Source organism: Pelophylax lessonae, assembly GCF_965119305.1.
Source record: "Pelophylax lessonae genome assembly, chromosome: 7".
NCBI lineage: Eukaryota > Metazoa > Chordata > Amphibia > Anura > Ranidae > Pelophylax > Pelophylax lessonae.
Genome location: NC_138774.1, coordinates 63,440,219 through 63,467,888, shown reverse-complemented (window position 1 = coordinate 63,467,888; position 27,670 = coordinate 63,440,219). Strand labels below are relative to the sequence as shown.

Genomic DNA, 27,670 nt, shown 5'->3' with positions numbered 1-27,670 from the left:
GATGTGAACCGGGGCTTAGGGTCCTTTCACATGGGCTTCCAGCCCGATGGACTCTGTTTTGCTCAGCGGGGATCGATCCGCCGTTTCCCGCTGAGCAGGCGGATGACAGCTCCGTCTCCGCTTACTTTGCAGAGACAGACCTGTCAGATCCCTGCTCTCCTCTATGGGCGATCGGATGAAAACAGACCGCCTGTCCATTTTGCAACAGGACGCCCCTTCTCCCCCCACGGTCATCAGACCACGCAGCTGGCAAGGAGATGTCTGCTTTGACAGAGGGCACTTTTCTCATTCTCCTTCCCAGGGACAAGCGTCTCACGAGGGGAATGGAAGCTTGGCAGCTAAAATGTTCCAGGCAAGTGCTTTGAGATGGAGAAAAGTGTTTGAATGGCCATGGGGGGAGAGTGAGCTCCATTACCCCGGTGTCCACATTTGTTCAGACGAAACGTGTAGGGAGGAGTTTAGCAGTGACGTCATCATGCCTGCAGAGTTACTCGATGTTCGTTTTCTGATATGTTTGTTGCTTCTTTCATTATGTGAGTATTTTAACTTTTTTAGATAAACATGGTTTTAAATAATTACCATTGAGCAATCCCCCTCTCTTTTATGTATGACCACCTGTTCTGCATCTATTGGAAGGCTTGATTGTCTTTGTGATATGAGCTGGCTTTCTTAAGGTTTTCCCGAGCGGGTGGCCCGCAGCAGATTCAAACAGGACATCCTTCCATTCATCCTTCCGTGGAGGTTTTCTTTCCCTAAACATTTTTAGACCTCTTGGGGATCTACAGTCAGGTCCATAAATATTCTGACATCGACACAATTTTAATCTTTTTGGCTCTATACATCACCACAATAGATTTGAAATGAAACAAACAAAATGTGCTGCAAACTGCAGACTTTCAGCTTTAATTTGAGGGTATTTACATCCAAATCAAGTGAAAGGTGTAGGAATTACAACAGTTTGTATATGTGCCTCCCACTTTTTAAGGGACCAAAAGTAATGGGACAATCGGCTGCTCAGCTGTTCCATGGCCAGGTGTGTGTTATTCCCTCATTATCCCATTTAAAAGAAGCAAATAAAAGGTCCAGAGTTCATTTCAAGTGTGCTATTTGCATTTGGAATCTGTTGCTGTCAACTCTCAATATGAGATCCAAAGAGCTGTCACTATCAGTAAAGCCATCCATCATTAGGCTGAAAAAAACAGAACAAACCCATCAGAGAGATAGCAAAAACATTAGGTGTGGCCAAATCAACTGTTTGGAACATCCTTAAAAAGAAAGAACGCACCGGTGAGCTCGGCAACATCAAAAGACTTGGTAGACCACGGAAAACAACTGTGGTGGATGACCGAAGAATTCTTTCCCTGGTGAAGAAAACCCCCTTCACAACAGTTGGCCAGATCAAGAACACTCTCCAGGAGGTCGGTGTATGTGTGTCAAAGTCAACAATCAAGAGATGACTTCACCAGAGTGAATACAGAGGGTTCACCACAAGATGTAAACCATTGGTGAGCCTCAAAAACTGGAAGGCCAGATTAGAGAGTTTGCCAAACAACATCTAAAAAAGCCTTCACAGTTCTGGAACAACATCCTATGAACAGATGAGACCAAGATCAACTTGTACCAGAGTGATGGGGAGAGAAGAGTATGGAGAAGGAAAGGAACTGCTCATGATCCAAAGCATACCACCTCATCAGTGAAGCATGGTGGTGGTAGTGTCATGGCGTGGGCATGTATGGCTGCCAATGGAACTGGTTCTCTTGTATTTATTGATGATGTGATTGCTGACAGAAGCAGCAGGATGAATTCTGAAGTGTTTCGGGCAATATTATCTGCTCATATTCAGCCAAATGCTTCAGAACTCATTGGACGGCGCTTCACAGTGCAGATGGACAATGACCCGAAGCATACTGCGAAAGCAACCAAAGAGTTTAAGGGAAAGAAGTGGAATGTAGTGCAATGGCCAAGTCAATCACCTGACCTGAATCCGATTGAGCATGCATTTCACTTGCTGAAGACAAAACTGAAGGGAAAATGCCCCAAGAACCAGCAGGAACTGAAGACAGTTGCAGTAGAGGCCTGGCAGAGCATCACTAGGGATGAAACCCAGCGTCTGGTGATGTCTATGCGTTTCAGACTTCAGGCTGTAATTTAATGCAAAGGATTTGCAACCAAGTATAAAAAGTGAAAGTTTGATTTATGATTGTTAATCTGTCCCATTACTTTTGGTCCTTTAAAAAGTGGGAGGCACATATACAAACTGTTATAATTCCTACACCCTTCACCTGATTTGGATGTAAATACCCTCAAATTAAAGCTGAACGTCTGCAGTTAAAGCACATCTTGCTTGTTTCATTTCAAATCTATTGTGGTGGTGTATAGAGCCAAAAAGATTAGAATTGTGTTGATGTCCCAATATGTATGGACCTGACTGTATGATCTCTGGTTAGAGGCTAATTTATTTATTATCCCTCTGGTGGCTTGCACTGCGGTGAAAATTGGAAGCACGGGAAAAGCTCAAGCTCCTTCCTTTATCTGGAGCACAATTCGAGCGCTGTAATAATTATCATCACTTCGCTGGGACTATTCAACATAATAACTTTTTCTTATAATGGTTGGGGAATATATACAGAGGGTATAGAGAAGAATCACCCCCTTAACCACTTAATCCCCGGAAGATTTTACCCCCATTCCGACCAGGGGGTATTTTGCGATTCGGCACTGCGTGACTTTAACGGACAATTGCGCGGTCGTGCGACGCTGTACCTAAACGAATTTGGCGTCCTTTTTTTCCCACAAACAGAGCTTTCTTTTGGTGGTATTTGATCACCTGTGCGATTTTTTGATCACGCGCTATAAACAAAAAAAGAGCGTCAATGTTGCAAAAATAACAATATTTTTCACATTTTTTTATATGAAATTCCCCCCAAAAAAAATGTAAAAATCAAAATTTTTTAACATTTTCGGCCAATTTGTTTTATGCTACCTATGTTTGGTAAAAAAAATCGCAAAAAGCGTATTTTGATTGGTTTGCGCAAAAGTTATCGCGTTTACTAACAAAGGGAAAGATTTTTGTCATTTTTGTTGTTTTTTTTTTAACGCGTAATGGCGGCGATCTGCAATTTTTTTTGCGGTACTGCGACATTGCGGCGGACAGATCGGACCCTTGACTGACATTTTTGACACTTTTGGGGTTACCAGTGACATTTCTACAGTAATCAGTGCTATACATATGCACTGTTACTGTAAAAATACACTGGTAGTGAAGGGGTTAACTTTATTTGGGAGGGAGGGGCTGTGTGTGTCCCTAGGGGCGTGCTTTCTACTTTGATTGGCTGTGGCTTCAGCTGTAAGGACACTGATCAACGGATCTACATACTAGATCCGTTTGATCAGTGTCTTTACAGCGAGGAGAATGACAGGCAGCTTGTTTACACAAGCTGCCTGACATTCTCCCTCTCCCCCGCCGATCGCCGAGTGACCGGCGGACATCGGGTCCGCTGGTCACACGCGCGGGGGGGGGTCCGTGACCACGCGGGAGCGGGAGCGCGCCTCCGGGGGCGCGCGCTCGCTCCCTAGACCCTCACAAGCAAGCAACGTAGCCCTATGTTAGTTTGCCTGTGAGGGGCTGACCGCCGACGTAGATAGTCGTGCGGCGGTCGGCAAGTGGTTAAAATAATCACATTTTGTTGCTTTGCAGCCTATAATAAAGACAGGCACAGTTTTTGTTTTATCCAGCTGTATTTACTTATAACAAGTGAAAGATATAACACCAACATGTCAGAAAATAAAAAAAAAGAATCACTGAGTTGGAAAAAGGATCGCCCCCCCCCCTTGTGTCAGTATTTTGTTGGACCACCTTGTGTTTTGATTCCAGCCTTTAGTCTGTTGGGAAGTCTCTACTAACTTTGCACATCTAGACTTTGCAATATTTGCCCACTTTTCTTTGCAGAACTGCTCATGTTCAATAAAATCTGATGGTGAGCGTTTGTATACTGCAGTCTTTAACCACTTCCCGACCACCAGTCGTCTTTTTACTGCGGCAGTGTGGCTCTCCTGCGCAAACTGACGTAGATCTACATTGGTTGCATGCAGGAAGCTAGGGGGCGAGCGCGCGCCGCTGCCGGCGTGCTCCCACCCCCACTCGGCAGCGGGGAAACTGATGCACGGGTTAGGCGGCTCCGATTGCCGCCTGACGCCCGCGATCGTTCCCCGCTGAGAGAGAAGAACGGTCAGCTGTTGTAAACACAGCTGACCATTCTTCTCCCTGCAATGACCATAGAGCCCCTGTGATCCTTCTATATAGGATCACAGGTCTCTATGGTCATTTCAGAAGCCACGCCCCCCCACAGTTAGAATCACTCCCCTAGGTACACATTTGACCCACTGTGTTAACCCCTTCCCTGCCAGTGTCATTATTACAGTAACTGAATATTCTTAGCACTGATTACTGTAGTAATGTCACTGGTACCCACAAAAGTGTCAAAAATATCAGTTAGGGGTTCAAACTCTCCGCCGCAATATCGCAGTCCCGCAAAAAATTGCAGATCACCGCCATTACTAGTAAAAAAAAAAAAACATGAAAAATGACATAAATGTTAGTTAGTAGAGGCAATAACTTTTGCGCAAACCAATCAAAATACGTTTATTGCGATTTGTTTTACCAAAAATATGTAGCAGAAATCAAATTGGCCTTAAATGTTAAAAAAAAATTATTTTTACATTTTGTTTTTGAGAATGTTATATAGCAGAATGAGAAAAATCGTTTTGTTTTTTTAAATTGACGATTTTTTTTTGTTTATAGCGCAAGAAATAAAAATTGCACAGGTGATCAAATACCACCAAAAGAAAGCTCCATTTGTGGGGAAAAAAGGACGTCAAATTAATTTAGGTACATGACCGCGCAATTGTCCGTTAAAGTAACGCAGTGCCGAATCGCAAAATAGGGCCTGGTCATTAAGGGGGCAAATCCTTCCGGTCTTAAAGTGGTTAAGTCATTCCAGATTTTCAATGGGATTTAGGTCTGGGCTCTGACTAGGCCATGCAAAGACATTCAGCTTTTTCTCCTCCAACCACTGTGTGTTCATTTTTGCTGTGTGCTTTGGATTATTGTCATGTTGGAAGGAAATTCTTGTTTTTATTAACAACTTTCTGGCAGAGGGCGGAAGATTTTCCTCAAGAATTTGATAGTATTTTGTCACATCCGTTTTTCCTTCTATCCTGACAAGTGCTCCAGTCCCTGCTGCAGAGAAACTCCCCCATAACAGGATACCACCTCCTCCATGCTTTACTGGAGGAATGATGTTATTTGGATGCTGAGCTGTATTGGATTTCCACCAGACATGGTTTGGTGTTGAGGCCAAATAATTAAATTTTAGTCTCATCTGATCATAACACCTTTTTTCCATGCGGCCTCAGAATCTTCAAGGTGAATTTAAGGTGGTCAGATGAGACTAAAATTGAATTATTTGGCCTCAACACCAAACTATATGCTTGGGGGAAAACCAATACAGCTCCCCATCCAAATAACACCATTCCCACAGTAAAGTATGGGGGTGGTAATATCCTGTTATGGGGGAGTTTCTCTGCAGCAGGGACTGGAGCACTTGTCAGGATAGAAGGAAAAATGGATGGGGCAAAATACTATAACATTCTTGAGGAAAATCTGCTGCCCTCTGCCAGAACATTGTCAATGGGAAGAAGGTTTACCTTCCAACATGACAATGACCCAAAGCACGCAGTAAAAATGACCACACGGTGGTTGGAGGAGAAAAAGGTGAATGTCCTGCCATGGCCTAGTCAGAGCCCAGACCTAAATCCCATTGAAAATCTGTGGAATGACTTGAAGACTGCAGTCCACAAACAGTCACCATCAAATTTAACTGAACTTGAGCAGTTCTGCAAAGAAAAGTGGGAAAATATTGCAAAGTCTAGATGTACAAAGTTTGTAGAGACATCTCCCAACAGACATAAGCCCTGTACACACGTACCGATTGTCGGCTGTAAATATTCGGCCGACGACCGATCGGCCGATTGTAGGCTTGTTAGTATGATGCTTCCGACAGCCGACAGCGCATTTTCGGCCGAAAAGAATCTGTCGTGCGGGCATTAAAATTTTTGTTGGCCAACACCAGAACGCCCGATTGTTCGCCAGTCAGTACAGAATTTGGCAGTCAGCTGATTAGCAAGACTGGGCATGCTCAGAAAAAAAAAAAAGAGGAAAAAGGAAAGTTAACCATGACATGACATCACTTCTGCAGTCGGCTGTTGTTGGCCGACAAAATTCGTGTGCAGTCTTTTGCAGTTTTCAACAGACACGACAGCCCTGGACAAAAGACGGCCGATCGTTCGGCCGACGATCGGTACGTGTGTACGGGGCTTAAGGCAGGGTTGCTCAAACTACGGCCCTCCAGCTGTTGCGGAACTACACGTCCCATGAGGCATTGTAAAACTCTGACATTCACAGACATGACTAGGCATGATGGGAATTGTATTTCCTGAACAACTGGAGGGTCATAGTATGAAGACCCCTGATCTAAGGGCTGTAATAAAAACAAATGGTGGTTCAGCAAAAAACTGACACAAGGGGGTGATCCTTTTTCAACTCAGTGATTCTGTTTTTTTGGGGGGGTTTTTCTGACATGTTGGCGTTATATTTTTCAGTGCCGGTTCACACATATGCAATGCGGAAACCCTGCAAATCCACTGCGGGTTGCCGCATCGCATTCAACTTGCAGGCAGTTCACACTGCCATATGCGAATGCCTGGGGGTGTCAATAAAAAGTTAACGACACCCCCAGATCAGTTTGCATATCGCAGTGTGAACTGTCAGTTTGGACATGAATTGGATCGCATAGGTGTGAACTACCATGCGATACGATTCTGGGTCCTGTGTGAGTTGTGTCCGAATCCGATGCGAATTCGGCCAAACATTCTGTATGGCTGAAATTGCATCGCACAGACATCGCATGTGATTTGTAGAGCAGTTCACTCCGAATCACATGCAATGTCTGACATCGCATATATGTGTGAACTGGGACTCACTTGGATGTTATAAATTGCACTCAGTATATACAGCTGGATGAAACAAAAACTGTGTCTGTCTTCATTTCAGGCTTCAAAGAAACAAAATGTGATTATTTTATATGGGGCGATTATTTTCTATACCCAATGTATGAATATATGAAATTACTTGTTTATTCATTTATTTATTTGATGGATTTATGTACGAGTTGGATATTTCTTTATGTGCACATGAATTTATGTGTATTAGAATGAATTTATGTGTATTAGAATGAATTTATGTGTATTAGAATGAATTTATGTGTATTAGAATGAATTTATGTTTATTAGAATGAATTTATGTGTTTGAATTTCAATGTTTTTGGTGAGTGTCCAATGATCAACTGATGAATTGTTCTTCATCTCATCACATTTTACATTTGGTCGCTGATCTATTTTTTTGGGTGGTGAAACACATTTTATTTTATCAGCTGAATGTACTTCGTCTTCTGGGGAACATAACACATGAATTTATAAAAATCAAAGTGAGATTTTGATTCTCATTTCATATCTTCTGGGGGCTCCGTCAATGAGATCTTTGCACCGGTGTTCCCAACTCCGCCCACCTGCCAGGACCATTAGAAGCAGTTGCCCAATCCCTGCTTATTTGTTATGGCAGGAGATGCAGGAGCAGTGACCCTTCATGCCAGAGTCAGAGTCTCATTGCTGGGGGTTACTGAACCATAAAGATAAGAGCTTTCTTTGGACTGACCCTTAAAGCCCTCCTTTACATTTGAGCAACATGTCATGCGATTTGACAGGCTAAATCGCATAATAAGTCGCACCCTATTGTCGGCAATGGCACTGTTCAAACCAGCAAAAACGCTGACTTTGCAGAGCTGCGTCAATTTGAAAAGGTAGATCCTGCACTATGTTTGGCGATTTCGGGTGCGACTTGCATAGTCTTCTGTGCATGAAGTCTCCAAAGTCACACCTGAAGTCGCACACATGTCTCCAAAGTCACATCTGAAGTCGCATACATGTCTCCAAAGTCACACCTGAAGTCACACTCATGTCTCCAAAGTCACACCTGAAGTCGCACACATGTCTCCAAAGTCACATCTGAAGTCGCACACATGTCTCCAAAGTCACACCTGAAGTTGCACTCATGTCTCTAAAGTCACATCTGAAGTCGCACACATGTCTCTAAAGTCACACCTGAAGTCGCACACATGTCTCCAAAGTCACACCTTAAGTCGCACACATGTCTCTAAAGTCACATCTGAAGTCCCACTCATGTCTCCAAAGTCACACCTTAAGTCGCACACATGTCTCCAAAGTCACACCTGAAGTCGCACACATGTCTCCAAAGTCACACCTGAAGTCGCACTCATGTCTCCAAAGTCACACCTGAAGTCGCACACATGTCTCCAAAGTCACACCTGAAGTCGCACACATGTCTCCAAAGTCACACCTGAAGTTGCACACATGTCTCCAAAGTCACATCTGAAGTCGCACTCATGTCTCCAAAGTCACACCTGAAGTTGCACACATGTCTCCAAAGTCACATCTGAAGTCGCACTCATGTCTCCAAAGTCACACCTGAAGTTGCACACATGTCTCTAAAGTCCCACTGACATGCGGCTTAAGGGCTCTTTCACACGGGCGTTCCTTTTTTTTTGCCCGATCAGGTCCTTTTTTTTTTTTGTAACGGACACGGATGACACTTGTGTCATCCGGTCCGTATGTCCGTTTTTCATCCCATCCGTTTGCGGATGAAAAACGGACATAATGCATGTCTATGTAAATACGGATGTCTGCGGATGACACCACTGACATCCGTTTTTGCTTCCGTTCCGTTTTTTGAAAGGAAGAAAAAATAGGTTTCTCCTCCGTTCAAAAAAAGTGAACTGAACTGAACTGACAAAAAACGGATGTCAGAGGATGATCATCCGATGACATCCGTATTTTTTTTTTTTTTTTTTTTTAAAGCCCGTAGCGTGTGCAACACACTCAAAAGACTCCACCCGGTGCATAAAAAAGTGCACACACACACAAGGTGAGAACACAAAAAAGCACAGGGTGTGCGACAACGTATGGTCTTCCCTCCGAAGAGGTAGGACCCGAAACCTCGATCCCCCGGGGCGCAAGACTCCTGACAGTGACATAAGGTACTCATGGTCTGTCTGGCCGAAACCAGACCGACCCCGTTCTTCAGGGGGACTGCCGAAACAGCCCCCACCGAGTACTAAGTAGGGCTCCCCCGAAGGGAGACCCCATGGGAGAGGGCGAACTAAGCCAAAAGGCCATATCCACCCCCTCCCAAGACTTAAGGCAGGGCCCGAGGACCCACACACTCCAGTCTGTGCAAATAAAGAAAAAAGGTGATAGTGCAGTGACGGACTCCAAAGAAAAAGACAGACAAACAGAAAGGTGGGGAAGGGGAGTGGGGAAAGTGCTTTGGTGCCATGTGAAGAACCAAGGCAGGCCTTCCAGCCGGAATAAAAAATTCCTCTGGTGCAAGCCAAAAGGCCTGTCCCAAGAGGCAGGTGTGAAAAAGGTGTGCATAGTGCAGTGACCAAGGTGCCAAAAGAACTCACAGCGAGCTGCCCCTCACCAGTGAGAAATTAAGGCACCCCTGGGCTGCCACCCCAGGGGCACTTACACTACGGGCTTTTTCAATCTCAGCCCCCGGCCAGACCAAATGTAGCCTATCCCCACCAGCGGACATCAGAACCTGGACAGCTTAGAGAGAGCTTGCCTACCACTGGGGACAGGCCCTCTACAAGCCAGATCAACCCAGGAGAGAAAGCCCCCCCCTCGCCATCCTGTTCCTCAGCCCATTACATCCAGGAGCAGTTCCACCGGCCCCCACGAACCGGCTTTCCGCCCCCTTCAAACTGGTTAGGACAGTTCAACCCATTCGAATCAGAAGGCGGCGGGCCCCACATGCTTTCCCAGATGACCTACTCCCCATACCTCAATGTTTAGAGAGCTCCGGGTTTCGGTCATACTGGTACTAGCTAAGGCCCATACCAACTGATAAGAACAGATACTACACTTGATCTTAGCCAAAAGGCCAAGAAGCGAGAATCCGTATTTACATAGAGATACATTATGTCCGTTTTTCATCCGCAAACGGATGGGATGAAAAACTGACATACGGAACGCCCGTGTGAAAGAGCCCTTAAATTAGTGAGATTTCAGGTGAAGTCGCACAATTTCAGAGCCGCATTCAATGTGAGCAAGGGTTAATGCCTACATTGATAGCAGAGCTGTACAGTGCCCTGTTACAGATGGTATGAGGTCGGTGGTGTAGCTGAGCTGGCAAATATGCAAACATAGCAGAAAGCTGACCACTAGGGAAGGACTTGGTGAATACTCAGCACAATTCCTGACATTGCATTTCAGGGGTAAAATGAACAGACAACAAATGCCATGACATTGAATTGCTTGGAGTCAAGCCAACAAAAGATACAATGTACAATTCCAATCATGACAATCAAGCCTTGTTCACATAAGTGGCACTTTCTACCACCCCTCTGAAAGGCAATCCATGGCAGATCGTTTTTCAGAGGGCAGTAGAGCAGTGGTTAGGTTAGAAGGCGATACAGCCATCTTCTGCATGCCATTTGTTTCAACCAAACAGGGATTTCCTATCAAAATTCCACGCTGCAACCATGAGCCGATCGTTTGGTTAGCGGTTGCAGAAGGTCGCATTTAGCGGCAGCACTGCCTGTTATATGTAAAATGCCCTATCATTTTTTTTGCAGCAAAGCATCACGGCTCCGGCAATATGGGATCGCCCCTCCAGGCATCTTTGCACAGTTTAGTAGGATGGCTGGAGGGGAGAATCGGCCACCTGTGTTTATGAGGTATTAAAGCGGAACTAAACCCTCCTATCCTTTACAGCAGAGATCTTCAAACTACGGCCCTCCAGCTGTTGTAATTTTCTGCAAATGCAATACAATATGGCCGCCTGGAGGTGTTCTGTACACAGAATGTATTCTGACCACACCCCCAGAAACATCATTTCCTGCTTGTGTGATTGGCTCACTAATTTTCCCAGAAGTCTGCACTAAGATACAAGTCAGATTTCTGGCATCCCTGCAACAAAAATGTCATTTTTGGTGAGATTCTCCCAATAGGAACACGTCTAAAGGGATGCAGGCCCAGCAGATTTCCTCATTAGAGCCCTGCAGCTGCCACAGCTGACAGATAATTATGAAACCACTCCCATTAGACCCACTCAGCACAGAGGAACAAACAGGGATTTCTGCAGAATAACAAAAGGTAGGAATCTGCAACAAAGATTGTTATAATCCTTGCAATGTACAGAGATCACCCAGAGGGGAATGTCTTTTTCTCAACAAAAGTGGAGTTATACTTTAACCACTTTAGCCCCGGAGGATTTGGCTGCTCAAAGACCAGGGCCTATTTTGCGATTCGGCACTGCATAACCTTAACTGACAATTGCGCGGTCGTGCGACGCTGTACCCAACTGAAATTGACGTCCTTTCTTTCCCACAAACAGAGCTTTCTTTTGGTGGTATTTGATCACCTGTGCGATTTTTACTTTTTTTATTTTAGGCCAATTTGTTTTCTGCTACCTATGTTTGGTAAAAAAAAAATCGCAATAAGCGTATTTTGATTGTTTGCGCAAAAGTTATTGCGTCTACTAACTGCGGGAAAGATTTCTGTCATTTTTATTGTTTTTTTTTTTTTTACTAGTAATGGCAGCAATCTGCGATTTTTTTTTGCGGGACTGCGACATTGCGGCGGACAGATCGAACCCCTGACTGACATTTTTGACACTTTTGGGGGTACTAGTGACATTACTGCAGTAATCAGTGCTATAAATATGCACTGTTACTGTAAAAATGACACTGGCAGGGAAGGGGGTTAACTTCATTGGTGATCAAGGGGTTAAGTGTGTCCCTAGGGGCGTGATTCTAATTGTGGGGGGGCGTGGCTTGTGATGTAACCACGGAGACATACAATCCTACATAGCAGGATCGTATAGTCTCTGCCTTTACACAGGGGAGAATGACAGGTGGCTTTGTTTACATCAGCCGCCTGCCTTTCTCCCTCTCCAGCGGGAGATCGCAAGTGACCGGCGGACATTGGAGCCGCCAGTCTATCGCGCGGGGAAGGCAGGGAACGAGCGGGGGCGGGGGCGCGCCTTCGGCGGCGCATGCTCGCCCCCTAGAGGCTTGTGGGCGAGCGACGTAGAACTACGTTGTTTTGTCTGTAGGGGGCTGACTGCGGCAGTAAATAGTCGTGCGGCGGTCAGCAAGCGGTTAAAAAAAAAAATGATAGCAGGCTTTAATTTTCTGACTAAAGTTCCACTTTAATGCATAAGTCCAGAATTTTTTATTTATAACTATAAGTAGAATAGAGAGGGATTGGAACCCCTGTTGGGTCTTTACTGCTCTCCAGGATTACATTAGAGAGAGATTGTTTCACATGGTTACAGTATAACTAACAGGGGTTCTAACCCTTCCCTACGCTATCCAAAACTATAAAAATAAATAAAAAAATATACAAAAAATAAAAATATTTTGCTGGACTTGCGCTTCGAAGTTACATAGTTAGTCAGGTTGAAAAAAGACACCAGTCCATCCGGTTCAACCAAAAAAAAAAAAAAAAAAGAGTATTGAAAACCCAACCATACAATCCCATATATACAATCCTATACCCGCTGTTGATCCAGAAGTTAAAGTAGAAGTTTAGTCAGATAATGAAGTCCTTCTAGATGACTTCAGGTTGGCCCCTTTTGCAGGTATAGTTATGTAAGACATTAAAAATAAAGGGTCCAGTAATGCACCGTCTCACTCTGCTCTGCACATGCTCAGTTGCTCTCCAGGCACTGCTGAGTTTGTAGAGGCCGATCTGCTGACAGCCTTAAAGCGGAATTAAACCCTCCTATCCTTTACAGACAAGGAAGCTGCTTCTGTTTGATCTGCAACTGCCATGGGGCCGCACATGTGATCAGTTATGACAGACATTGGATGGTTTGACAGTTTGGTTGAGGACACAATCAAATGTGACAGTTAGCGATCCCGGCATTCCAGGAATGTATCTGTATTCTAAAATCATTAAATCAATGGCTTTAGTTCCGCTTAATGATTTCCTGCTGCTCAGGGCTCTGGGCTTCAGCAAAATGGCGGCCTCCAGCAAGGAGAAACAGGAACATTGCTGGAGGCAATTTACAGCACACACTTATTTTGGTGGCAGAATTATTAATGTGGAATGTATGTTCCTTGCCAAAGAACATTATTTTACAGTAAGGGCAATAAGATTGTGGAACTCTCTTCCACAAATGGTGGTAACTGCGGGGAGTATGGCTACTTTTAAAAGACTCTTGGACGCACATCTCCAAGATCAAAACATTCAGGGTTATGGGAAATGAATACGTCCACACACACCTACACAGGTTTAACTGGATGGACTATTGTCTTTATTCAACCTCAACTACTATGTAACTATGTAACATTATTTTTTATCAAGTTGTTATGGGTAAAGTTCTGCTTTAAATCAATGGGTTTAGTTCCGCTTTATGATTTACTGCTGCTCAGGAGCTCTGGGCTTCAGCAGGGCTGGATTAACATAGGGGCTATTGGAGCTGCAGCTCCAGGCCCCTACCTTCATATAGGCCCAGCAGGGGCTGACTGACCATTTGGGCAATGCCACTGCCCTACTACCCTCCCCATGCCCTACTGACGCCATCCGCTGCCAACCCCCCAACATCCCCGCCCCTTTTTTTTTTTAAATATATAAAAAATGAAATTGTAAAAAATACAAAATTTCAATTGTAAAGAAAGATAAAAAACAAAAATAAAAATAGTGCCCTACTGACACCTTCCACTGCCAACACCACCCCCTCCTTTTTGAAAAAAATATATAAAAAATTAAATTGTATAAAATTTGTAAAAAATAAAAAAATAAAATAATACTGATACTGTCCAATGCTCTCTGCTGCCCCCTCCCCAAAAAAGCATTGTGAAAAAAAATTTATGAAAAATTAAATTGTAAAATAAATAAATGAAATCATAATAATCATAATAATAATAAAAAAAAAAAATACGGACCCTGTCCACTGCTCTACGGACACCATCCATGCCCCCACCCCAAAAGCATTGTAGGAAAATGTAAAAAAGTGAAACAAAATTAGAAAGAAAATGTGAATAATAAAAAAAGTTAAAAAATGTGGGTTCATTCACAACGGTTCTCTTTCACATACAGTGTGAATGAGCAGTAAGTAATCTGTTTTAACAAAAAAAAAAAAAAAAACAGATTACTTAAAAAAATTAAATAAAGTAAAAATTGCCTTTTTACTTTATTTCCATAAAAAAGGCCCTCCAAAATCCTCAGCACCAGGCCCATGGTGCTCTTAATCCGGCCCTGGGCTTCAGCAAAATGGCCGCCTCCAGCAAGAAGAAACAGAAACCATGCTGGAAGCAGTTTACAGCACACACTCATTTTGGCAGTATAATTATTAATGTGGAATGTGTGTTCCTTTTTAAAGAAAATTATATTTTACCAAGTTATTATGGGTAAAGTTATGTTTTAACCCCTTCTGGACTGCCCCACGCAGATATACTGCGGCAGGGCGGCCTTCCTGCATAAAATCACGTACCTGTTCAGGATCTCGTGCACTGGGGCTGGGGGCGCACGCACGCTTCCACTGTGATTGGACACAGCAGGAGCAAATCAGCAGGTCCAGCGGACCCGATGTTCGCCGGCACCCCGTGATCATTATCAGGAGAGGCAGAACTGCGGTCTCCCTATGTAAACAAGGCAGATCACTGTTCAGTCAGAGGGAATGATAGGGATCTTGTGTTTTTGCTAAGCAGGAACACGGATCTCTGTGTTCCTCATGTACACGCACCTCCCCCACAGTTAGAAAGCACTCCCTAGGAGCACATTTAACCCTTTGATCGCCCCTGATGGTAACCCCTTCCCTGCCAGTGTCATTGTCAGTGACAGTGCATTTTTTTTTTTCTTGCACTGATCACTGTATTGGTGTCACTGGTCCCCAAAAAGTGTCACTGTGTGTCAGATTTGTCCGTCGCAATATCACAGTCCTTCTAAAAATCGCTGATCGCCGCCATTACTACTAAAAACAATAAAAAATAAAAATTCCATAAACATATAACCTAGTTTGTAGATGCGATAACTTTTGTGCAAACCAATCAATATACACTTATTGGGATTTTTTTTATACCAAAAATATGTAGCAGAATATATATTGGTCTAAACTGATGAAGAAATTTGATTTTTTACATTTTTTATTGCATACTTTTTATAGCAGAAAGTAAAAAATGACAGTTTTTTTTTTTTTTTCAAAATTGGCCGCCTTTTTTTGTGTATAGCCCAAAAAATAAAAACCACACAGGTGATAAAATGCCATCAAAAGAAAGCTCTATTTGTGGGAAAAAAAGGACATCATTTTTATTTGGGTACAGCGTCGCACGGCCGCACAATTGTCAGTTAAAGTAACGCAGTGCTATATCGCAAAAATGGCCTGGTCATAAAGGGGGGTAAACCTTTTGGGACTGAAGAGGTTACATCAATGGGTTTATTGGCTTTATGATTTACTGCTGCTCAGGGGCTCTGGGCTTCAACAAAATGGCAGCCTCCAGCAAGAAGAAACAGGAACAATGCTGGAAGCAGTTTGCAGCACACACTCATTTTGGCAGTATAAATATTAATGTGGAATGTACAACATGCAGTCCAGTTCACACAACATGCAGTCCAGTGCATTTTTTTTATCTGCATCAAAAACGCATGGATAGTAGGTTACATGGTTTCCAATGGCATAGTTCACACCAATGTGGTCAGTTCCAGGGCGTTCCCGTTCCGGAAAAAAAAAAAAAGTAGCACATGCTGATTTTTTTTATACACTGGACTGTGCTGGAACACAGTAAAATGCATCATAAACACACCGGAATGCACTGGAACAACAAAAATGCATCAAAAACACACCGGAATGCACTGGAACATCAAAAGTGCATCAAAAACGCACCAGACCCCAGTACAGTGAAAAAGGTGAAAGAAGAATAAAAGCATCTGGAATTTATCCAGAAACGAATCAAAAACGCACCGGAACACATTGCAAACACGCATGCAGAAAACGCATCTAGAACGGATCTGGAGTGCGTTTTTGTGGTGTGAACCAGCTCTAAGATACTGACTACACATACAACTCTACATATTGTACTTCATAGTCATTAAAGAGAAGCAGTCATCGCTGGATTTATGGAAGGATCTGAATATTTTGTGTTAACCCCAAAAGCAAACACTTACCAATTCTTAGATGTGACGGCTGCATTTGTTTTCTTTTTAAGGCTTTCTTTCTTCTAATTTCATCTGATGATCTGGTCTGTAAGTCTGTTGTTTTTCAAAAGAATGCATTCTCTAGTAGAATGTATGGTTGAAACAAAGCATTTAACACTGGCAGGGGTGCTTACAATCATCAGTTTTTATCCCAAAAGAAAAAAAAAACCTGTTTGCTGTAACTGCTTATAAAGTGTGATCTGAAGTTTGGCTACAACTTGTTAGTGTATCTAAATCTGCTAGTACATCTAACAGCCCCTCCCTTCCCCCAGACTGACAATGTTGCTGTCCAAAGGTACCCCCTGTGCTCCTTCATCCAGAGTGGGGGGGGGGGGGGTGTGTTACTGGGCAGATCACCAGGTGAAATCAAAGGGGGAAAAAGCCAGAAAACTAACGCAGCCACCACATGGAATGATTTGTAAGCCGCAATATGTTCCATTTTTGGATTTGGGTTTATTACCGCTGTAATATAATGGTGTAGGGTCAAAGTGGAATTCCAGGCAAGGCCTAAGCCTGCTCCCGCCCCCTCTAAGTCCTATTCTATCTCCCCCTGTGGATAGGAGCTACCTAATTGGTCTGTTCTCAGGGTGCTCCCGCCTCTCCTCTGACGCTGGCCGCTGGGAGCCAATCACGTGACTGGACTGGAGCACCCTCACCCCCCTCTTCCTTCTACAGGGTAGTTAGAATAGGACTTAGAAGGGAGGTGGTTGCAGGTTGAAGCTTAATTAGGAATAGCCCGGAATTCCACTTTGATGCTAAACTCTGGTCTTTCCCTCAGTCTTGCAGAGTTGGTCAGGGTCCTCTCCTGCTCACTCTGATTTCAATGCACACTGTGAGCATCTCACAATGTGTATTAAAAGCTGCAGGAAATCAGATAGAGCCAGACTAATTTATTGGCTGGAGGACGTCCAGAATCTTCAAGCGCTTTCCTCCTGAGCCTGCTTGTTTCTGGTTCATTTATTGGATTTCAGTTCTTCCAGTCATGGAGACTCAGATGCAAATGCAGCCTGCTTATAAACACTCACTCCTTCACTTTCACACCCTCCTATCTAGTTATTTAAATTTGCATAACTCCTCCCAAAAGCCATTTTACAGCTTGCATGATGGGTGGGGGCTGTTGAGCAGAGTACTGAGGCAGGGCGCAGTGATGTTTTTAGGAAACTACCGCACAGCACCCTGGTCCCACCAACCATGATCTGCCTGCATCACATACAGAAGCACAGAGACCCAGTGATGATGTCATCACTGGGTCTAAAATAAGGTATGCAATGAAAACGGAAAGGTTTTATTTAGAAATATCATTACCATTGTAACACTGTGCATTGTTACTGTAATGCAGATCTTTATTTTGACCACAAGATGGCAGTGTTCAACAACTCTGTTCATCACAATTCCAACACAGACAGCTCTGACAGGGGAAACCCTCCTAGCGAACAATTGTCTTCTCCTGGCAGAGGAAGCCGTCCCCGCTGGGAGTAGACATTGATTATCGCTAGTGGCTATAGCAGCCGCTTGTGATAATCAGAAGCGAATGTGGCAGGCTGGTTGTACCCAAGTGGACCGATCGTCTTGGTACATTCAGCCTGGCCAATTAATGGTTCGAACCGTGTATGGTCGGCCTTAACAATAGTTTCACTTAACTGTATTCTTTGCCTGCTATACTATTCTTTCACCTTAAAGTGGTTGTAAAGCCTCAAGGTTTTTCACCCTAATGCTTTCTATGTATTAAAGCGAAAAACCTTCTGTGCTGCATCTTCCCCCAGATCCGCCCCTTCCTTTTTCTTACCTGAGCCTGATCCGATCCAGCGTTGTGCACGAGCACAGCGGCTCCAGTGTCTCTCTCCTCATTGGACAGATTGATAGCAGCAGGAGCCATTGGTTCCCGCTGCTGTCAATTAAATCCAGTGACACAGGAGCAAGGTGGCAGGGCTGAGTCCCGCTGTCTGTGTCAATGGATGCAGCAGAGAGACTCGGTATCGAGCCCGCAGGAGTGCGCTCAGGGAAAGCAACTTTCCGTGGGGGCACCCAATGAAGAAGAGGGGCCTGGAGCGCCAGCGGGGCACCCCAGAAGAGGAGTATCGGGGCTGCTCTATGCAAAACGATTGCACAGAGCAGGTAAGTATAGGCTTGTTTGTTATTTTTAATATGAAGTCACGCCGGCATGTCTGATTTAAAGTCGCAGCAGTGTGAACCGGGACTAAGTTGTATTAAAGGGGTTGAGCACCCTTGTTTTTTTTTTTTTGTTTTTTTAAATAAAAATAACAAACAAGCCTATACTAATCGTTTTGCACAGAGCAGATAAGTACAGGCTTGTTTGTTATTTTTATTTTAAAAAAAAAAAAAAACAAGGGTGTTCAACCCCTTTAATACAACTTAGTCCCGGTTCACACCGCTGCGACTTTAAATCCGACATACCGGCTTGACTTCGTCGCGGCTTGCATACAACTTCTTTAACAGAAGTCAATGCATGTCATATTGAAGTCACACAAAAAGTAGTGCAGGAATTTTTTTCTAAGTCAAAGCGACTCAAGTTGCTCCTATTAGAACCAGTAGTGGCCCGTCCATTGGGGGCGCAGGGGCGCTACCCCCCTATCCATGCATCCGGCCCCCTAATCTACATGCAGGGCGCCGGACGCATGGATTCAAACGTTTTTTTTTTTTTTTGAAGCACGTGATTAGAGGCAGAGGTCCTAATAGGCTTCAAAAAAGGATGGGCTCGGGGCGCAGAGCCCATCTGTTTGTTTGACAATAGCGAATGAATATTCGCTATTGCCACACTGATTCTTCTCCTGGCTTATCCGGAAGCGGGTCCTGAGACCTGTTTCCCGATTGTCCGAAAAGGGGAAGGCATGCTATTGGCCAAGAAGGGGGAAGGAGACGGCCACCGAGAAGGGACATGAAGGAGCCTGAGGGGGAAGCCACCGCTGCCTCCTGTCATTCCGGAGGAACAAGGTAAGTAAACTGACTGACTGACGGGCGGGGGGAGAGATGGGGTGGTGCAGGCTGGAGTGATATGGGGGGGTCCGTCTGTCGACCCCCCACCACTGATGGAGCACCAGCCGCCACTGATTAGAACAGTTCCATTGCCGCTAAAGGGGCGCGACTTCTCATGCGACTTTGAACTCTCAGGTCACATGACGAGTTGCAGCAGTATGAACAAGGGCTTAATCATTTATTTTACAAGTGTATTTTTTCTTTGTGTGACAGCCAGGAAACTACCTGGCCAAGATACTTTAGTGGTGTCAGAAGGGGTGGTGCTCTGCCCAGGGCTCAGTGACAAACAGAGAACCCAAATACTCTAGCGGCTCTTGCGGGGGTAGCGCTACATTATGTTGATGTAGGGAGAAAAGAGAAACCAAGGAGGGCCTAACAAACCGGATAAACTTCAGCTTTAAAATGTATGACCAGCCAAAACTTTTTACGTTTTGAATATAATGTGGATGGATTAGAACTCCTGTTGGGTTTTTACAGCTATCTAGTAGAGCAGGTGAAGGCTAGAACCCCTATCATTTTTTTTAACTGTGTTCCTACTGAGGGAGCTAATTTTCTATCTGATGAAACCATGGTCACCGGGTCAGGAAGTAAGGGTAAATGTCTCTCACGGGGCCTCGGATGGCGGAAGTAAGGGTAAATGTCTCTTACGGGCCTGGGATGGCGGAAGTAAGGGTAAATGTCTCTTACGGGGCCTGGGATGGTGGAAGTAAGGGTAAATGTCTCTTACGGGGCCTGGGATGGTGGAAGTAAGGGTAAATGTCTCTCACGGGGCCTCGGATGGCGGAAGTAAGGGTAAATGTCTCTTACGGGCCTGGGATGGCGGAAGTAAGGGTAAATGTCTCTTACGGGGCCTGGGATGGTGGAAGTAAGGGTAAATGTCTCTTACGGGGCCTGGGATGGCGGAAGTAAGGGTAAATGTCTCTTACGGGGCCTTGGATGGGCGGAAGTAAGGGTAAATGTCTCTTACGGGGCCTGGGATGGCGGAAGTAAGGGTAAATGTCTCTTACGGGGCCTGGGATGGCGGAAGTAAGGGTAAATGTCTCTTACGGGGCCTTGGATGGCGGAAGTAAGGGTAAATGTCTCTTACGGGGCCTGGGATGGCGGAAGTAAGGGTAAATGTCTCTTACGGGTCCTCGGATGGCGGAAGCAAGGGTAAATGTCTCTTACAGGGCCTGGGATGGCGGAAGTAAGGGTAAATGTCTCTTACGGGGCCTTGGATGGGCGGAAGTAAGGGTAAATGTCTCTTACGGGGCCTGGGATGGCGGAAGTAAGGGTAAATGTCTCTTACGGGGCCTGGGATGGCGGAAGTAAGGGTAAATGTCTTTTACGGGGCCTCGGATGGCGGAAGCAAGGGTAAATGTCTCTTACAGGGCCTGGGATGGCGGAAGTAAGGGTAAATGTCTCTTACGAGGCATCGGATGGCAATAATAACCAGAGAGGGGTTCTAATCTTTCCACACCATACAAAACTAAAAAAAAAAAAAAGGTTTAACTATGAAAGAATTTTAATTTCCCTGTTTTTTAGCTTTTCTTACTTTGTCTGAGACTTGAGAGTCATCTACCTGACTACATGCAGACAATTGCATAATATCAGCATGGGGTCAGGCAGCAGACAGTAAGGAAAGGAAGGAAGGTAATAGAGAGAGTGGAAGAGAGAGACGGACCTCAGCAAACCTTTCTCCATTGACTCTAAGAACCAAGATTCCGGCTCAGGCAAAGCAGATGAGGCACAATAGGAGAGTGTTATATAAATCCTTCATGGGTAAGCTTGCACAGGTATATTGAACCTGAATATTCAGATCCTTGCCCAGTTGTGAGTGGTTCTCTTTAAAGTCAATCTTTCAAGCAAACTGTGCTCGATTTTTTTTCTTTCCATCTCTTAATCATTACTTACCGTTCCCATGGGGTATACTGGAACGTAGGCCGTGCAGGGTTGAAGGTGCATTGGATACCCTGCAGGTTGTTGCACATACCCTCCGACTGGCATGGTCCCCGTGGGAGTGTGCGTCTGCACCACATACCCTTGGGGGGTTGGTGGTGGGCCCGTGAAAGGCGTTTCCTGTAGGTATCCTTGGGCGTCCTGGCGGGGAAGGGTGGCGTTGGCTGGCTGGGGTGGTGGATCATTATAACCTGGAATAACCCCATTGCAGGGGCCTTCCCCTCCGGGCTGATTATAAGGTGGGGGAGAGCTGTGGGGTCCGGAGTCTGGAGGGCCTGGAGAGAGCAAGGAGAAAGAGAGAAAGTAAGACAGGGAAGAAAGGGGGAAGTAATGACAAAGAGAAGGAAAGAAAGAGAAAGAAAGAAAGAAAGAAAGAGAAAGAAAGAACGAAAGAAAGAACGAAAGAAAGAACGAAAGAAAGAACGAAAGAAAGAACGAAAGAAAGAACGAAAGAAAGAAAGAAAGAAAGAAAGAAGGAAGGAAGAAAGAAGGAAGGAAGGAAGAAAGAAGGAAGGAAGGAAGAAAAGAAAGGAAGAAAGAGAAAGAAAGAAAGAAAGAAAGAAAGAAAGAAAGAAAGAAAGAAAGAAAGAAAGAAAGAAAGAAAGAAAGAAAGAAAGAAAGAAAGAAAGAAAGGAAGAAAAGAAGGAAAGAAAGGAAAGAAAGAAAGAAAGAAAGAAAGAAAGAAAGAAAGAAAGAAAGAAAGAAAGAAAGAAAGAAAGAAAGAAAGAAAGAAAGAAAGAAAGAAAGAAAGAAAGAAAGAAAGAAAGAAGGAAGGAAGAAAAGAAGGAAGGAAGGAAGAAAAGAAAGAAAGAAAGAAAGAAAGAAAGAAAGAAAGAAAGAAAGAAAGAAAGAAAGAAAGAAAGAAAGAAAGAAAGAAAGAAAGAAAGAAAGAAGGAAAAAGCCAGAGGGAGTAAAAGAGAGAAGCGAGGGAGTGACAGAGAGAGGGAGAAGGAGAAAGGTAGAGTGAGAGAAAGGTAGAGTGAGAGATAGAGATGGAGTAAGACAGGGAGAGATAAAAAACACATGGTACAAATGTTATAAATTGGGGTGCAGTTCAGTGAGTAAAATAAGTATTGGATCCCCAAGCAGAACATGACTTAGTACTTGGTGGAGAAACCCGTATTGGCAAGCACAGAGGTAAGACGTTTCTTGTAGTAAGTGACCAGGTTTGCACACATCTCAGGAGGGATTTTGGTCCACTCTTCTTTACAGATCTTCTCTAAATCCTTAAGGTTTCTTGGCTGTCACTCGAAGTTTCAGCTCCAACCATAAATTTTCTATAGGATTAAGGTCTGGAAACTGGCTAGGCCACTCCATGACTTTAATGTGCTTCTTCTTGTTTTGGGTCATTGTCATGCTGGAAGACCCATCCACAACCCATCTTCAGTGTTCTAGCTGAGGGAAGAAGGTTCTCATCAAAGATTTTACAATACACGGCCCCATCCATTGGCCCCTCATTGTGGTAAAGTGGGCCTGTACCTTTAGCAGAGAAACAGCCCCAAAGCATAATGTTTCCACCTCCGTGCTTGACTGTAGGAATGGTGTTCTTATGGTCATAGTCAACATTTTTCTTCCTCCCAACACGGTGAGTCGGGTTAATGCCAAAGAGCTCAGTTTTGGTCTCATCTGACCACAGCACTTTCTCCCACTCCTCCTCTGAATCATTTAGATGTTTATTGGCAAACTTCAGACAGGCCTGTACATGTGCCTTCTTGAGAAGGGGGACCTTGGGGGCGCTGCAGGATTTCAATCCATGGCGGTGTATTGGGTCACCAATGATTTATTTGGTGACTGTGACCCCCAACTGCCTTTAGATCATTCACAAGCTCCTCCCATGTAGTTCTGGGCTGATCCCTCACTTTTCCTATGATCATCCGTACCCCATGAGATGAAATCTTGCATGGAGCTCCAGGCCAAGGGCGATTGATGGTTATTTTATATTTCTTCCATCTCCAAATAATCGCTCCAACAGTTGTCTCCTTCTCACCAAGCTTCTTGCTGATGGTCTTGTAACCAATTCCAGCCTTGTGCAGGCCTACAATCTCGTCCCCGACGTCTTTTGACAGCTTTTTGGTCTCGCCCCTGATGGTGAGGTTTGAATGGAAGAAAGAGATTCTGTGGACAGGTGTCTTTTATACATGTAACATGTTTTGGTTAGGAGCACCTTCCTAAATTGACAGGACTAATCTGTGTATCACATGAGCACATAATGTAGACAGTCTGTGGGAGCCAGAAATATTGTTGGTCAGTAGGGGATCAAATACTTATTTTACACCCTGAACTGCAACTCAATTTATAATATTTGTATCATGTGTTTTTTCTGGATTTGTGGTTGATATTCTGTCTCCATCATTCAAAATACACATATGATTAAAAAAAATATAGACCCTTCATTTCTTTGTAAGTGGGCAAACTTACAAAATCTGCAGGGGATAAAATAATTATTTTCCCTGCTGTATAAAAGAAAAAAAAAAGAAAATAAGAAAAATGTAAAAGGAAGGAAAGTAATAGAGAGAGTGGAAGAGAGGGAGAGAGAGAAGAGGGGGAGTGACGGAGAGAAAAAGTAAAAGAGAGGAAATGAGAGACGGAGATAGAAAAGGAGTAAGACAAGGAGACAAGGGGAAAGAGAGGAGAACGAGAAAGAGATTGAGGGAAGAAAAGAAGAAAACAAAACAAGAAAAAAATTCAAAGAAAGGAAGGAAAGCAAGGAAGAAAGGAAATAAGGAAGGAAGGGAAGAAAGGAAGAAAGGGAGGGGAGAGGAAGGAAGGAAGGAAGGAAGAAAGGGAGGGAGGAAGGAAGGAAGGAAGGAAGGAAGAAAGGGAGGGAGGGAGGGAGAGAAGCAGGAAGAAAGGGAGGGAGGGAGAGAGGAAGGAAGAAAGGGAGGGAGGGAGAGAGGAAGGAAGGAAGGAAGGAAGGAAGGAAAGGAAGGAAGGAAGGGGGGAGGGAGGGAAGAAAGGAAGGAAGGAAGGGGGGGGGGAGGGAAGAAAGGAAGGAAGGAAGGAAGAAAGGGAGGGGAGAGGGAGGGAGGGAGGGAGGGAGGGAGGAAGGAAGGAAGGGAGGGAGGGAGGGAGGGAGGGAGGGAGAGAAGCAGGAAGAAAGGGAGGGAGGGAGGGAGAGAGGAAGGAAGAAAGGGAGGGAGGGAGGGAGGGAGAGAGGAAGGAAGGAAGGAAGGAAGGAAGGAAGGAAAGGAAGGAAGGAAGGGGGGAGGGAGGGAAGAAAGGAAGGAAGGAAGGGGGGGGAGGGAAGAAAGGAAGGAAGGAAGGAAGAAAGGGAGGGGAGAGGGAGGGAGGAAGGAAGGAAGGAAGGAAGGAAGGAAGGAAGGAAGGAAGGAAGGAAGGAAGGAAGGAAGGAAGGAAGGAAAGGAAGGAAGGGAGGGAGGGAGGGAAGAAGGAAGAAAGTGAGGGAGGGAGGGAGGGAGGGAGGAAGGAAGGAAGGAAGGGAAGGGAAGAAAGGAAGGAAGGGGGGGAGGTAGGGAAGAAGGAAGAAAGGGAGGGAGGGAGGGAGGAAGGAAGGAAGGAAGGAAGGAAGGAAGGAAGGGAGGAAGGAAGGAAGGAAGGAAGGAAGGAAGGAAGGAAGGAAGGAAGGAAGGAAGAAAGGGAGGGAGGGAGGGAGGGAGGAAGGAAGGAAGGAAGGAAGGAAGGAAGGAAGGAAGGAAGGAAGGAAGGAAGGAAGGAAGGAAAGAAAGGGAGGGAGGGAGGAAGGAAGGAAGGAAGGAAGGAAGGAAGGAAGGAAGGAAGGAAGGAAGGAAGGAAGGAAGGAAGGAAGGAAGGAAGGAAGGAAGGAAGGAAGGAAGGAAGGAAGGAAGGAAGGAAATTGAGGGAGTGGAAGAACGAGAGTGACAGAGAGGAAAAATGAAGGACAGGAAATGAGAGAGAGATAAGAAGATAAAGAGGAAATGAGAGATGGAGATAGAGAGAGTAAGACAGAGAGAAGTGTGCAGAGAGGGAGTGAGATAGAGATAGAAGTTAGGGAAGGAGAGAGATAGAGAGAAAGTCACAGTGAATGTGAGTGACAGAAAGAGAGAGGAAGAGAAAGAGAGAGAGAAAGTGAAGCGGACACAGATATGGTGAGAGAGGAGAGGAGAGGACGCTGTCACACAGAGCTGCAGATTACAACCTCCTGGGGCAATAACAGGTCAGAACACACAAGAAGTGACAGGGACAGCCACAGTACTCTATATATAGACACACAACACATATACCCTATACACACACACACATATGTATATATAGTATTCTAAAAACTATTTGTCAGCGGGACATTGTACATGTATAAATACAGAAGTGGCACACGTTGACATTGGACATGTATGAACACATAGGTGACACCTGGTGACATTGGACATGTATGAACACATGGGTGACACCTGGTGACATTGGACATGTAAGCACACATAGGTGACACCCAGTGACATTAGACATGTATGAACACATAGGTGACACCCAGTGACATTAGACATGTATGAACACATAGGTGACACCCAGTGACATTAGACATGTATGAACACATAGGTGACATCCAGTGACATCAGAAATGTATGGATACATAGGTGACATCCAATGACATTGTACATGTATGAACACACAGATGACACCCATTGACATTTGACATGTATGAATACACAGGTGACATGTACATGTATGAACAGATGGGTGACACCAAGTGACATTAGAAATGTATGAATATATGGGAGACACCCAGTGACATTAGACATGTATTAATACCTGGGTGACACCCAGTGACACTGAAAATGTATGAGTAGATAGGTGACACCCAGTGACATTAGACATGCATGAACACATAGGTGACACCCAGTGACAGTGGACATGTGTGAATACATAGGTGGCATTTGGTGACATCTGTATTTGGATACATACTGATACACACAGAGGTGCCCAAAGTGTACCCGGGCAATGTGCAGTGTACCCGGCCTAGCACAGGCTGACATCTAGGGGTGCCAGTCACACACTCACACACAGCCCCCCCATTCTTTCCTCTTCTCCTTGCATCTGACCAGAACCTATATGTCAATGAGGATGAGGATAATGACGAAGATGAAGATGACGAGGGACCACTAACACGACACGAGAGACACAGACAAGATACGTATCATTTATTACAAGGCGTGCGGAACACAGGTGCGCCTTTTTCTGGATAAGAACGTTTGGAATCGCTCTTATTATCCCCTCCCCATTTTTTTTTTTTTTTTTGGTTGGTCCATGAGCGCATCTGTATTCTGACCGCTCTCTCACCTGTCTTCTCGCTGGACATGTCTCAGGAGGGGGGGAGGAGGGAGCTGTGCTGCTTTTGTTTGGGGGGTCCTCAGATTTGTCGGGTTACGGGGATCTCTCCTCGCCCCCTGTCAGTCTCCCCCCCTCGGTGCCTTGCTCTCTCCTGATCCTGCACCAATTCCTCCTGCAGCAGCAGCAATATCAGCCTGTCTGTGAGTCGCCCTCCCCTCCTCCTCCTCCTCCTCCTCTCTGGTTCTCCCCCTCTCTCTTCTTTCCTCTGTGATTCCTCCTCTTTTTTCTCTAATTCCCCTTTTCTGTGTTTCCCCCCACTGTTCCTCTCTCCTCCACCTCCGTTTCCACTTCTCTTCCCTCCTCCTTCTCTCCTTTTATTTATTTTATTCCTTTTTTTATTTTTTTATCCTTTTTTTTTTTTTTATTATTTCTTTTTATGACATCGCTGTCCTGCTGGCTTTTCTCTCTTTTTGATCTCCTCTTAAAGGTCATTTGTCAAAACAATAGACTAGCCTTAAAGATGATGTCAACATTTCCAAGGAAAGCATCAATCGGATTCTCCCCAGGGGGGGTGGGGGGGTCCAGATACGGATTTAAATCCCAACTGAGCACTTTGTGTATTTACCAGTCAGAGAGATGGTGGAATAATGACACAGGACGGGCGGATGCCAATGCTGCTGCCCTTAATACAGCGCTATCCTGCGGGAAGGTTTAAAGGACAAAAAAAACGGAAATATTACAAATTAGAAAAGATAGAAAATTATTTTGAGTTGACAGAAAATGTGACATCATCCTATAGATGCTATTTTTTTTTTTTATTATATCATAATAATATATAAGCTGCTTGTACAGACCACACCACCTATGAACAAAAATGAATAGTATTGCAGCTCACCAGTCCTTACATGTGGCGGCTGCATTAGTTTTTGTTTTTCACACTCTTTTTATTTTAACCACCTGCCACCCAAGACAATTCTGACACTTCTCTCCTACATGTAAACATTAAAATTTAATTTAATTTAAAATTAAAAAAAATGTTTTGCTAGAAAATTACTTAGAACCCCCAAACATTATATACTGCACAGAAAAAAAAATTATATATATATATATTTAGATCTAGCAGAAACCTTAGGGAATTAATTGGCGGCCATTAAAA

General features: G+C 44.5%; 1 protein-coding gene across 1 annotated transcript in view; it reads right to left on the bottom strand.

Annotated features, from left to right (window-relative positions):
• The window catches only part of PRRT1 (proline rich transmembrane protein 1), a 57,043-nt gene extending 30,281 nt beyond the window's left edge, over positions 1 to 26,762 (bottom strand). The window contains exons 1-2 of the mRNA XM_082264679.1: positions 26,524 to 26,762; positions 21,226 to 21,545 (exon numbers count right to left, since the gene is read on the bottom strand). Coding sequence (XP_082120805.1) covers positions 21,226 to 21,545; positions 26,524 to 26,542 — 339 coding nt within the window. The 5' untranslated portion in view covers positions 26,543 to 26,762. The remainder of the gene's footprint in view (positions 1 to 21,225; positions 21,546 to 26,523) is intronic.
• Between the last annotated feature and the right edge of the window lie 908 nt (positions 26,763 to 27,670).